The 13884-nt window shown below is 44.3% G+C and overlaps 1 protein-coding gene across 7 annotated transcripts in view; it reads right to left on the bottom strand.

The window, feature by feature from the left end:
• The window catches only part of PUM2 (pumilio RNA binding family member 2), a 4949642-nt gene that overhangs the window by 3556936 nt on the left and 1378822 nt on the right, over positions 1–13884 (bottom strand). For all 7 annotated transcript variants that reach the window (XM_044067594.1, XM_044067585.1, XM_044067551.1 and 4 more), the window contains exon 8: positions 4244–4346. In XM_044067594.1, coding sequence (XP_043923529.1) covers positions 4244–4346 — 103 coding nt within the window. The remainder of the gene's footprint in view (positions 1–4243; positions 4347–13884) is intronic.

The following is a 13884-nucleotide window of genomic DNA, read 5'->3' on the forward strand; positions in this document are numbered from 1 at the left end:
CTATCCAAAGCTCTGGAATCTCTGTCAGAGGGTACTGGATTTTTTGCAATGGAAGCCTTAACCCCTTTTGGACCCTGGGAAATAGTTTCTGGATCAGCAGAAGGGTTTTTGCAAAGAAACTTGTGAGAGTCAGGGACAATACCTATTCTGGCTTGGCTGGAGCAGGAGGCAGAGTCAGGAGATAAGCTGGATTCAGAGAACACATCATCCACAATATCTAGCACAGGCGGAATAGCCAGTGGCCTGTGCTGAGGCAATAAGAGGAAATCCCTGAGCCTTTTCTTGGATTCGGAGTAATCCTGACTTTCCCAATGGAAATTCTCCCTCATGGTATGTAAAGTTTCCCCAAAAGAATAATCCTCAGGAGGAGAGGCTGAAGGGATAGATTCCTCAGCATCGGAGTCCTCATACGGGGTAGAGAGTATCCCTGGTCTGAAGAGGAATCAGAGGAAATGGAAACCTGAGCAGAGGAGTCATAGTCTGTATCCTGCCTAGGCCTTTTCTCAGGAGGGGGATGGGAACCCCTGATTAGAGTAATGAGGTCTTCGGCCATTTTAAGCATCTGTTTCTTAGGCATGGAGGACTGTCCAGGAGAATACTGTACTTGTTTCTTTGTCTTTAATGGTGCCTTTGTCTTGGCTGTTGTTTTAATGGTAAGTTGTGAAGGTCTGAAAACACCCTCAGAAGCCGATGCCTGCTCAGCGGCTCCGAACCCATCTCAGGGATTAGTTTCCGTAGGCCCAACACCTTGAGTTTCCAGAGGCCTAGATGTCTCCACATGGGAGTGGGAAGCGGCCTGTGGCTCTGAGATAGCGGGTGTCAGGGGCTGCGAAAGCGCCTCACTGAGAACCGGCAAACCGGTGACTGACCTAGAAGAGGTTTCGTCGGTTTTGGTCCTCGGTGCCTGTCTTTATCCTTGTCTTTGCGTTTTTTCGGTATTGAGTTTGTCAGCTGATCAGACGGCATGGTATAATTGAACCTTCGGCCAAAGTAGAGTAAAGCAAAATCAAACCGCCTTTTTATTGTGCGTTTGTTAAATCTAGCACAAAACCTACAACTAGTGACGTCGTGATCAGGGCCTAGGCATGGAAAACAGTAAGAGTGGAAGTCCTTATGAGGTATTTGCTTCCCACAAGAAATATAATTATTAACTTTTTCTGACATCGGTCTGAGGCAAGAAAAAGGTTTCCCCAATGGGGTAGTTAGCTTTATTGAAGACTTCGGATCTGAAACTCGACTTCGAAAATCTTAGGAGTCGGCCGACCGGCACTTGCGAACTGCTTCTGCTTCGGGCACTGCGCAGCAAAAAAGACTGAAGAAAATGGCGTTGGATGCATATTATATACCCCTGGCGCACTGACGTCAGGGAAGAAGCGACAGCAACCGACGCCAGACCAAGACTTTGGAACTCTGGCCGACTGCGGGACCGCCTGATGGCAGGATAACCCAAGTGTGATGAATGCAGCAGTGTAACACGATGAACATCTGAAAGTGTCCAGATGCTACAGAGAAACAAATATTTCCTGCAGCTGGGGTGGATTGGAATATGAAGATAAGCACCCTTTATGTCTATTGAGGCCATACAGACTTGAGGTAAGATCAAAGGGAACAGAGTTTGTAATGTGAGCATCCTTTCAGGCAGGTGTTAAGGAAGGATAGATCTAAGATGGGTCTCCAGGGGCCTTATTTCTTGAGACTAGAAACATCCTGAATAAAACCCCTTGCTTCTTTGATGCATAAGAATATAAGTGGTGCCTTGATCTAACAGGTTTTGCAACACCCGTGGAAGCAGTGGAAATTGTTTTCTGGACAGTTGGCAAATGCCCCTGAATGACTGTAGATATAAAAGGCAGTTGATACTCCCAAACCATGAAGTATCTGCCTTTCATGATGGAAAGCACCCAAGAATCTTGAGTAATGTTTTCCCAAGCTGGACTTGGAAGGGGAAGGTGAAGGGAAGGGCGGAAGGTGAAGGGAAGGGGAGGTAGGGTCCAAATAGTCAAATGGACCCTAGTATGTCTGGAAAGGGCTGTTTTTGAGGTGAGGCTAGTTGAGGAGGCCTAAATGGTGGTCTCTTTCAAGACTTTTTGTCTTAGATTGAGGTGGCCTGGATTGTCTGCTGACAAAAGCTGGCTTAGAAGGGTAATTTCGCTGGAATTTTGTGACAGGGATACCAGGAGGTGTTTTATGTCCTGCATCTCCTTAACCTTCTCCTGCAACGTTTTAAATAGGTCAGAAGCCGCAGGGCCAAACAGGGTTCATTGTCCAGAGGAGCACCAACCAATTTGGATTTGATATCCTCTGGTAAAGGTTGGAGTCTTAGCCATGCAAATCTCCTAAGGACAGATCCTGAAGCAGCTGCCCTGGCAGAAGACTCTGCAGCATCACAGCTACATTTAATCGAGTGTCTACTGACCTGAGATGTTGCTCCCAGGAAGGACATAGCCAGAGATTTATTCTCAGAATTAGGCAAATCTTAAATAATTTTAGGCAACTGGGACAAGAGTTCTAAAGAGTATTTTGTCATGTGGATTTGGTAGTTGATTGCCCTAAAGGCAAGGGTGGGTGACGTATATACTTTCTTGCCTAATCCCTCCAAATGTCTGCTGTCCTTGTCAGAAGGCAGCAGGGAGGTTGAAGGAAGAAGCCAAGAGGGATTGTCTGAAGCCACAGTGATGACTGATGGGGGTCAGCTGAGGGTGATCTCAATAAGAACTTGCAGTCTGCAGACACCTTATAAAATCTTTTTTTTTTCCTTTGTTTGTTTTTGCTAGGAATATCCATTCTATGTAGTGACAGTGGGTCGCATGTAGGCCCACAGTTGATTATGTCTGAATCCACATTCTCCCTAACTAGAATGGTCGGGGATGCCCCTACGGGCCTTCAGAGATAACGGGTCTGGGTTCCCCTTGGACATCCTATCTGGGCGCCTCTGGTACCTCCAGGGATGTGCTGATATCCTGCTCCAAGGTGACCTCTATTACGGGTTCGGCCTGTGGTTCAGACTATGGCCCTGATCGAATCTCCAGACTAGTAATCATTTCCAGAGAGATGTTTGGGGCTGAAGATGCAGCTGAAGCTTCCAGCCTGGGTTTCTTGGCTTTCCGCTTCACTTAACGACTCTACCTCTGAGGCTGAGGGACCCTACATTCTTTTAGCGAGAAGTTTTAACCACTGATTTTCTAAATAGATGAAAAGAGAATTCAGCCTACTCCTTAAAGTTTTGGGAGCAAAGGGTTGGCAAATAGGGCAAGCCTCATGGTCGTGGGAAGGCCCAAGACAGAAAAGGCACTGTTGGTGGTTGTCCTTATGTGGAATCTGGCATCCATATTGCCATTTACCCTTCTTGGATGACATTAAACCCTAAATACAATCAAAAGGTAGAAAAGGATTTCCCAACGGGGCACTTATCTGAGACGCAGAGACTGTAAATTCTTCGGCAAGCACATCGTACATACAGAAAACGCGTTCTGTATGGAGACAAAGTTATGAGGATGTTGAGTGCGTATGTTGCTTTTATAGCCTACATCCGATAGCAGCCTGCGTGCAACATACCACACACCCTAGGCACTAAAGACTTTTGTATAGTGCCCAAATTTGGGTCGCTTGGCAGGTAATCTCCCTCATGTAAAGAATACTGCAACAGCAGAATAGAAGGACATCAGCATATGATGTGCAGAGAAAAAGGAATACATTACTGAGACTGATGTGTTACAGAGCATTCTTAGAAGAGAAGGAAAAACAAAAAAACTCACTAACCACACTGAAAAAAGGCCCAATTAAAATAAAAATATATACCACTGCTGCAAGCTTAAGAATCAGCATGAGATAAAGTCAAATAAAGTAATGAGGACTAAAACTACATGCAAGGAAGAAACTAAGAGAAACTTAATTGTTGAAAACCAGTGGAAAATGTGTTTCTACATATGTTTCATATGCTTGTAGTATTTTAATGTTATTAATTCTTATCTGTGCAATGCTATGTTATATACCAAACCACACAGGAGTCAATGGTTGCATACCAGGTAATTACAAGTACAAATACATGCCAAGCACAATCTTTGTTCTTGTAGCCATTAAAAGCATTTACAACAGCATCCACCAGTTTTAAAGAATAAAGTAGTGAAATGGGGAATCATTAACAGCTACACTGATCTCAATACTAATTCAACAAATAAAAACTTCTAATTAAACGTGCAATAGCAAATGGCCTTTACACAATAATCACATAGTGGAGTCTTACCTATATGCTGCTGCTGAGCTGCTGCTGCTAGTGCATACTGCTGCTGTTGTTGCTGAGCCGTAGTCAACTGCTGTACTGTCAGAGCATTGGGCCTCTGGAAGAGCTGAACAAAAATAAGTGTTTACACACAGATTTCAAAACCTGCATTCTTGTTTTAGTGAGTTAGATAATCAAGACCACCATGTACAATAAGTCACAATCCCCAAGTCAGGTTAATGCTGCAACACACTTGCTTGTAACAACAATTTGCATGTGGGCTTCCTTTTAAATCACAACAGATGCAGCAGGTTCTTTTGGCAAGCACAGGCCAAATCAGCAACTATGCACTGGTCACATTAAAGTCTGAGCAGCTGTGCAAGGTACTTGTGCAACAGATCTTTGAGGAGAAGGTCGCTTAAGAGATTTTCCCAGATGGAAGTTTCAGAGTAGTGACAGTCTACAGGAACCAGTTCAGGCCCTGAAGCAATGAAAGTACTCAGGCAGATGCAGCAAAGAAAAGTTATATACTCACCAAAAAGTTCCACCTGTGCTGTCCATTTTAATTCTTCCTCAACGTTTGGGTTCGGATCTGATCCTGAGATAAGACTCAGCCATTACTTTAGCTAGTGGCCATCAATCCATTCTCGAGCTCCTACCTTACCCATAATGCACCAACCCCTGACATACCTCAAATCTTGTTTGTTTGACATGAAGCAAGTACTACTACTATAACATTCTTAAAAGAAGTTATATCTGGAGCTCAATATGGAGGATAGTTTTGTCCTTATAAACTCTTGTTCTTCCATAAATCAATTGTGAAAAAGGTTGAGGGCTGATGGGTGGAGAGTTAAGGAAGAATTAAAATGGACAACACAGATGAAGTATTATGGTAAGTAAACAACTACTTTATCTGATGTCAATTTTCATTCTGTTCTCAACTGCTGGGACAGAGTCCCCAGCTACCTAATTTCTGAGTGGACTCTAAGGATATTCCTGAGCACAGCTGAGCCAAAAGCAGCTCTTCCCCTCAAGACTAGATCTAGTTTGTAATGAGTAATAAAGGTATGAGGATTGGCCCAAGTTGCAGCTGCACATATGTCATCCATGAATGCCCTAGACAGAAACATTGAAGAAGTTGCCATGGATCTAGCTGAATGAGGTCTTACAGGTTTGGGTAAGGATAAACTCAAATCTGTTGCAGATAAATGAAATTAAAACCGTTAGCCACAAGGCTAAAGTTACCTTTGCAAATGATTTTCCCAATTTAGAATCTGCAAAGGGCACAAATAATTGATCTGTCTTACTTATTTACTTTGTTTTATGTAGACAAATGCACAACGGTCTGTGGACATCCAATAAATGTAAAGTACAGTTGTGTACACTTACCATAAATGTAGATGTTCGAGTGTATTCACTGCTGCAGTCACTACATTTGGGTAATCTGCTGGCAGGTTGGCCTGATTAACAAAGTTTTGGGTCCTGCATCAGTTGCTGTCCCTTCTTCCATGTCGTCAGGTGCCCCCCAAATGGGGAGCTATATATATATATATATATATATATATATATATATATAAAATAAAAAACAAAAAATATACCTTCAAACAAAAGCAAATACACCAAAAAGGCTTTTAAGCATAGTAAAAGAAAGTAGAGGTATAGTAAGAGAAAAAAAAAAAACTGTGCTGGAGGGAAGGTAACCAAGACTGCAACAGTGAATACACTCGAACATCTATATTTATGTTAAGTGTACGCAACTGTACTATGTTCTTCGTGTTTCACTGTTGCAGTCATTACATTTGGGTAGATTCCCAAAGCTATGGTTGGGAGGATGGATTTATACAGCATTAGGACCAGCTATTAGGCCCTGCAGGACAGCAGTGGCAAAGCCAGCTCTTGATTTAGAGAAGAAAGGTAAATGGTAATGTTTGGTGAACGTATGAACTGATGTCTCTGGTAGGAACACCTCTGAGAAAAGCTGTAGAAGTAAATGCAGCCTTGGTGGAATGAGATCTGTTCCCCTGGGAGATAGTTTTACCATGGTGCATATAGCAGAAACGAATACAATGGCTTATTCATTTGGAAACAGTCTGCTTTGAAATAGCCTTTCCCTCTGCCCCTGCAGCAGATGACACCAGGAGTTGTTCAAATTTTCTTAGGAATTTTGTCCTGTTTAAGTAAAACCTAAGTTGTCTGTGTACATCCAATGAATAGCAGAATCCGCTCCCCCTTGTTCTGTGGATTGGGAAAGAAGGTTGGCAAATGAATGGTCTAATGAAGAGCCACACTGGATACCACCTTAGGCATCAAGGATGCACTGGTCCTGAGAGACATCCTGTCCGCATGAAAAATAATGAAAGGCTCCATTGCCATAAGTGCCTGTAATTCAGAAATCCTTCTAGCTGAAGTAACTGCTAAAAGGAAAGCTGTTTTCCAGGATAGAAATTTTAAGTCTGCAGTAGCAACTGGCTCGAAAGGAGGGAGAGAGTTTTTCCAATACAAAATTTAGGTCCGAGGCAGGGGTCAGAGCTCTCCTGGGTGGTCTTAAGTTTTTGGCCCCTCTGACATACTGCATTAGCAGAGGATGAGAGAAGAGGGGAAGTTCTGTGTTGTAATGAGCTGAAATGGCCAAGGCATGGATTTTATGGAAGAAAAGCACAGGCCCTTGTGGAGCAATCCGAGGAATATTGGGCACAGCTGTCCTTATTCCTAGTGATTGATTCCATGCACAGAATCTTTTCCATTTGTCAGCATAAGATTTTCCAGTACTAGGCCTTCTCGCCTCCAAAATGACATCCATCACAGGTTTGCTGAGGGATGTTATGGGTGAACTTTGGTGATTAGCCACGCTGCAAGATTCAAAGTTTGAAGCCAAGTGTGTAGAATTTGGTTGTCCTGCTGAGACAGTAAGTAAGGTGTCTGAGGCAGGTGCCACAGTGGAAGGTGTGACACATTGCACAGGAGTGGGTACACCAGTGTTGGTGAGGCCAGTCTGGAGCAATCAGAATAATTTTTGGTTTGTCCTGCTTGACTTTTATTAGAACTTTGGAGAGCAGATGCGGGGGCCTCATAGACAAAGGTTTTTCCATCTGAATGATAGAGCATCCACTTTCCAGGCTACTGATAGTTCTGGGGTGAGGAAAAAATATCTATGTCTGGGCTCCCCCATTTTCGTGTCAACATGTTGAAAATCCGTGGTTCCAGTTTCCACTCGTGTGGGTCCATGAGATTTCTGCTTAGTCCATCTGCCAGTGTAATCAATTTTCCAGGCAGGAATTGAGCTTGTAGGTGCACTTGGTAGCTCAAGGCCGTGTTCCACAATGCCATGGCTAGTCTGCAGAGGGAGTAGGAACGTGTACCCCTCTGCTTGTTTATGTACAACATAACCGTAGTGTTGTCCGTCTTTACCATTAGTTGTCCTGGAAGAATATAGTCCTTGAAGGCTGTCAGAGCATTCTGTACAACTAACATTTATTTATGATTGATATGTAGGTGCATTTGATTTGGATTCCATTTGCCCTGAATGCACTTCCCTGCCAAGTGAGCCCCCCATGCACAGTCTGATGCATCTGTAGTTAGGGTTTGGGCGGCAGGGGGTAGTGTGAATGGCAGTCCCTTTTTAGGTAGCAGGCCTCTGCTCACCATAAGAACTCCAGGCATAGGCAAGGTATGATAGGAATCATTGTTTCCAGGCTGTGACAATGTTGACTCCATAGACTTTTTAAGTACCACTGTAGTTTCCTCATATGCAGTCTTGCATATGGAATTAGAAGAATGCAGGAGGCCATGAACCCCAAGGCTTGCAGTATTTCTCCTGCAGATAGCAGGGTTTTTGTGGCCACTTGTTTGAAGTAAGTTACCAAATGAATTTGCTTCTCTGGCGTGAGGAAAGCCATCTGGGCATCCCAGGAATGTAATATGTTGAGAGGGTACCAGTTGTGATTTCTTTTCGTTTATGGTGTACCCCAGACAAGTTAGAACCTTTTTATAAACGCCAGATGACTTAGAAGAATGCCCTGGTTTTCTGCCTGAATTAGACAATCGTCTAAGTATGGATATATTTGAATATTTCTTTGCCTGCAAAATGCAATTACTGGAGCCAGGCACTTTGTGAATACCCTGGGCGCAGTAGACAAGCCAAAGGGTAGTGCAGAGAACTGATAATGCAAGTAGCCTGCTTTGAAGCATAGGTATCTTCTGCAAGATTCCCTGATTGGGATGTGCAGGTAAGCGTCTTTAAAATCTAGAGTTGCCAACCAGGCATCTTTGCCTAGCATAGGAAGTAACTGGTGAAGTGTCAGCATCTTGAATTGTACTTGTAAGAAATCTTTTACAGTTTGCATAGATTTAGCTTTACCTTCCATCTTTTTTAAAACTTCTTCTGCCTTATTGCCAAACAGGCGGTCCTGATTTAAAGGAGCATCCAACAATTTCGCCTTAACATGATCAGGCAGAGATTGCTCCTTAAGCCAAGCATGCCTTCTAAGCACACACCCAGTAACAGCAGCACAGCAAGAGGCCTCTAAAGAATCAAAACCACACTGCAAAGTATATTTTCCAACTTGTTCAGCAGAATGCAATAAATCCTGTAAATCTTTATTTTCCACACAGTCAGAAATCAACATAATTTTCTGTTTAAGCAATCCAAAAATATGCTGTTGATATTTTATCTTATGAAATTGGCAGTTTAAAGCCCTGATTGCCAAGGTTGCAGAAGTATAAACCTTTTTACCCCATCTATCCAGCGCCCTGCAGTCTCTATCAGAAGGGGTAGGATTTCTAGCAGTAGAAGCCTTAATGCCCTTAGGCCCCTGAGAAATTGTTTCAGGATCTACAACAGGATTTTTGAAAAGGAACTTGTGGGACTCAGGAACCCTGTAATATCTGTCAGGTTTACTAGGAGCGTGAGGCAGGAAATCAGGGGCCATACTGGATTCCGAAAACACATCAGCAATGTCTAGTACAGGAGGTATAGCCAAAGGCCTATGCTGAGGTAGAAGAAGAAAATCCCCAAGTCTCTTTTTTGAATCAGAAAATTCCTGACTTTCCCAGTGGAAATGCTCCCTTAAGGTATGTAAAGTTTCCCCAAAAGAAAAATCCTCAGGGGGGGGAAGCAGAGGGAATGGAATCCTCTGCATCAGAATCCTCATAAGTACGTATGGACAAATCCAGATCATTAGAAGAGTCAGAAGAAACAGAATCCTGATCAGAAGATTCATAGTCAAGCTCAGCCCTAGGCTAACTACCCCTGATTAGAGTGATTAGATCTTTAGCCATTTTGATCATTTGTTTTTTAGGCATAGGGGCTTGAACATGTGGCCTGGGTGTCGATTTTTTAGACACAGATCGAGGTTTAGGCCTTAGTATTGAAGGTGGAGTCGATTTAATATGCAAGTCTGTAGGCCTGAATACACCCTCAGAAGCCGGTGCCTGCACAGCAGCTCCAGACCCATCCAAGGTAGAGACATCCGCAGGTTCCATAGGTGAAGTATCTCGTGGCATATCGGACTCCAAATGGGTCTCAGTAGAGGCCTGCGAGTCAGAAGTAGTGGGTATCAGGGGCTGCGAAAGCGCCTCACTGAGTACCGGCGAACTGGCGACTGGCTTAGGAGAAGCGTTGTCGGCAGTTTTGGACCTCGACAGCCTGTCTCTGTCTATCTTTGCGTTTTTTGGGAATCCCGGTAGTCGGATGGCTAACCAACATCATTTCTGGATAATTAAACCAAGAACAGAAAGATTTAGAGGCAAAAATGTACTGACGACAGATGGTGCGCTGATTAGATAAAGCAGAAAACCGACAGCGAGGTACGTCGTGGTCAGGGCCTAGGCAAGGAATACAGTACAAGTGAAAATCTTTATGAGGTATTTGCTTTCCACAAGTAATACAATTATTAACTTTACTGACACTGGTAAGGAGCAAGAAAAAGTTTCCCCAACGAGGTACTTAGCTTTTAGTTGAAGACTTCGGTTCTGAAACTCGAAAATGAAAATTTCAGGAGTCGGCCGACCGGCACTTGCGAACTGCTTCAGATTAGGGCACCACACGGCAAGAAAGACTGATGTAATGGCGTCGGCTGAATGTTTTATACCCCTGATGACCTGATGTCATGGAAGAAGGGACAGCAACTGACGCAAGACCCAAGACTCTGTTAATCAGGCCGACTGAGTGCAGCCTGCCAGATTACCCAAATGTAATGACTGCAACAGTGAAACACAAAGAACATGTGCTGGAAGCTGAGACGTGAAAGGGTCAAAATTATTTTCAACTGTCCAAGCTGAAAACCTTTTCCATTTGCTCTTGCAAATTCTCCTAGTACAGGGTTTCTTGCAGAGAGGACAAAATGTGAACTAAAGATAAAAATCTGGACTATCGAAATGTCATTAGAATTGGAGAAACCATGCCACGCTGAGGGACTGAATGTTCGGGTGAGGCGACCCAGATGGGTGTAAAAGAAGATCTGGGTCCACGGTCAGCACACAGCAAGGGTGGACTAGACAAGTCCAGAGGAAAGGAAACCATACTCGTCAAGGCCAATAAGGGGCTATGAGGATGACTGTAACCTTCATCCCAAATCCTTTCTGTAGAAACTTTGTAATCAGGACTGCCAGACGAAAAGAAGAAAGGAGTCCCAAGGAGCCAAGGGTGTTCCTAAGTGTCCCTAGGTGACTTCCCAATATTGAGGAATTACAGCAAAGAACTTGCTGCATTTAGTGTTGTGGGGAGTTGTGAAGAGGTCAAACCAAGGTTGGGCCCAGCGGCTGAAAATAAGCTCCATTACTAATAGACTGAGGGAGTAGGAAGTACAGATGTGTACACCTACCATAAATATAGATGTTCGAGTGTATTCACTGTTGCAGCCATCAAATTTGGGTTACCTGCCTGCAGGTAGCCCTCAGCCGGCTTAAATACCAGACTCTTCGAATTCCTGTCGGATGTCGTCTCTTCTTCCATGACATCAGGTCATCAGGGGTATAAAACATGCAGCAGACGCCATTACATCAGTTTTTCTTGCCCCAGATGTCAGGTGCCCCCCACAATGGGAAGTAATTATATGTTATGGTACACCTCCATCAAAAAGAAAATACACCAGTAAACTTCAATATACCAAACAAGAAGGAAAGGTAAAGCCAAGAGAAGTCAGGGGGTTGGAGGGAGGGTAACCAGGACTGCAACAGTGAATACACTCGAGCATCTATATTTATGGTAAGTGTACACAACTGTACTATGTTCTTCTTGTTTCACTGTTGCAATCATCACATTTGGGTTGATTCCCAAACCTAAGGAAGGGAGGAGGAAGTCAGAGAGCATCAGGGCCAGCTATTAAGCCCTGCAAGACTGCAGTGGCAAAACTGGCTCTGGATTTATAAAAAATAGGCATGTGGTAATGCTTGGAGAATGCACAGAGCTCCAGGTAGCAGCTTCTAGGATGTCCCTGGTAGGGACTCCTCTGAGAAAGGCTGCAGAGGTAGTTGCAGCCCTGGTGGAATGTGATCTTATCCCCTGTGGGGTAGGTTTTCCATGGTGATTGTAGCAGAAATGAATGCAATGGGCTATCCATTTGGAAATGGTTTGTTTGAAACCGCCTTCCCTTCTGCCCCTGCAGCAAAGCCAACTAGCAGCTTTTCAGATTTTCAGAGAGGCTTAGTCCTGTCCAAATAAAATCTAAGTTGTACGTGCACGTCCAGACAGTGCAGTATTCATTCTCCTTTGTTTTGTGGATTAGGGAAAAAAGTAGGCAAATGAATGGACTGATTTAGGGCCTCATTAGACACCACCTTGGGCATAAAGGAAGGATTGGTCCTGAGGGAAACTCTGTCTGCATGGAAGATAATAAAGGGTTCCACTGCCAACACGGCCTGTAATTCAGACACTCTTCTTGCTGAAGTGATGGTTAGAAGGAAGGCTGTTTTCGAAGAAAGGAATTTCAACTCTGCTGTTGCAGCTGGCTCAAAGGGGGGGGGGGGGCAGAGTGAGCTTTTCCAATACAAAGTTAAGGTCCCAGGCTGGAGTGGGGGCGCTCCTGGGGAGTCTTACATTTTGGCCCCTCTAAGGAATTGTTTTAGCAGGGGGTGAGAGAAGATGGGTGGCTCAGTATTATAATGTGCTGAAATGGCAGAGGCATGAATTTTAATTGACGAGAAGGATAGGCCCTTGTGGAGCATTTCTGTTAAGTCCTGAAGAATATGGAGTAAGCTGGGCACCGTTGTGCCCAGCCCGAGTCTAGCTCCAGGAACAGTATCTTTTCCACTTTTCAGCATAGGATTTTCTAGTACTAGGCCTCCATGCCTCCAGAATGACATCTAGCACCTGCTTACTGAGGCATGCTATAGGGGAGCTCAAGGAATTAGCCAGGCTGTAAGGTTCAGGGTTTGAAGCTGAGGGTGCAGAATCTGTCCCACCTGCTGGGACAGCAGGGAAGGGGTCTGAGGCAAGTGCCATGGTTCCAGCAGTGTCATACTGTGAAAGAGGGGGTACCAGTGCTAGCGTGGCCAGTCTGGTGCAATCAGTATTGTCACTGGCTTGCCCTGTTTGATCTTTAGCAGAACCTTCAAGAGGAGAGGCAGAGGGGGAAAGGCATAAACAGAGAGGCTTTCCAAGAAAAAGACAGGGCATCCACTTTCCAAGCTTGACTTTGGGGAGTCCTTGTGCAGAATTTGTCCAATTGGTAGTTCTGAGGTGAGGCAAACAGGTATACCGCTGGAGTCCCCCATTTCTTCCTCAAGAGGTTGAATATTTTTGGTTCTAGTTTCCATTCGTGTGAGTCCATGAGATTTCTGCTTAAGTCGTCTGCCAGTGAATTTAGCTTGCCTGGCAGGAACTGAGCTTGTAGGTGCACTTGGTAGCTCAAGGCTGTGTTCCACAGAGCCATGGCTAGTCTGCAGAGATGATACGAGTGGGTTCCCCCCCTGCTTGTTTATGTACCATATAACTGCGGTGTTGTCTTTCTTTACCAATAGCTGTCCTGGAAGAATGCGGTCTTAGAAGGCTGTCAGGGAATTCTGTACAGCTAACATTTCTTTTTGACTGATATGCAGGTGCATCTGTCTCGGGTTCCGTTTGACCTGAATGCACTGCCCTGCCAAGTGAGCACCCCATGCATAGTCTGATGCGTCTGATGTTAGGGTTTGGGCGGCATGGGGTAGAGTGAAAGGGAGCTCCTTGTTGTGGTAGCAGGCCTCTGCCCACCAAAGGAACTCTGTCTTTATACAAGGAATGATAGTAATCATTGATTCCAGGTCTTGAGAATGCTGACACCATAGGCTTTTTAGATACCTTTGTACTTTCCTCATATGTAGTCTTGCATTTGGAAGTAGTAGAATGCAAGAGGCCATGAATCCGAGGGCTGGCAGAATTTTCCTTGCAGATAGCTGGGGTTTTGTGGTCAATAGTCTGAAGTAGATTGTCAAATAAACTTGTTTCACCTGAGTGAGGAAAACCATCTGGGAAGTTGTGTTCAAGCTTGCTCCCAGGAATACAATCTGTTGGCAAGGTACTAGGTGAGATTTCTTTTCGTTTATGGCGTACCCCAGTGAGGTTAGAAGTTTCTTTACGAATACCAGATGTTGTAAGCCTGAATCAGACAATCGTCTAAGTATGGGTATATTTGAATATTTCTCTGCCTGCAAAATGCAATGGGCTGCAGCTAGACACTTTGGGAATACCC

The sequence above is a fragment of the Protopterus annectens genome, chromosome 1.part0, assembly GCF_019279795.1.
Source record: "Protopterus annectens isolate FY-2018-M chromosome 1.part0, PAN1.0, whole genome shotgun sequence".
NCBI classification, from domain to species: domain Eukaryota; kingdom Metazoa; phylum Chordata; order Ceratodontiformes; family Protopteridae; genus Protopterus; species Protopterus annectens.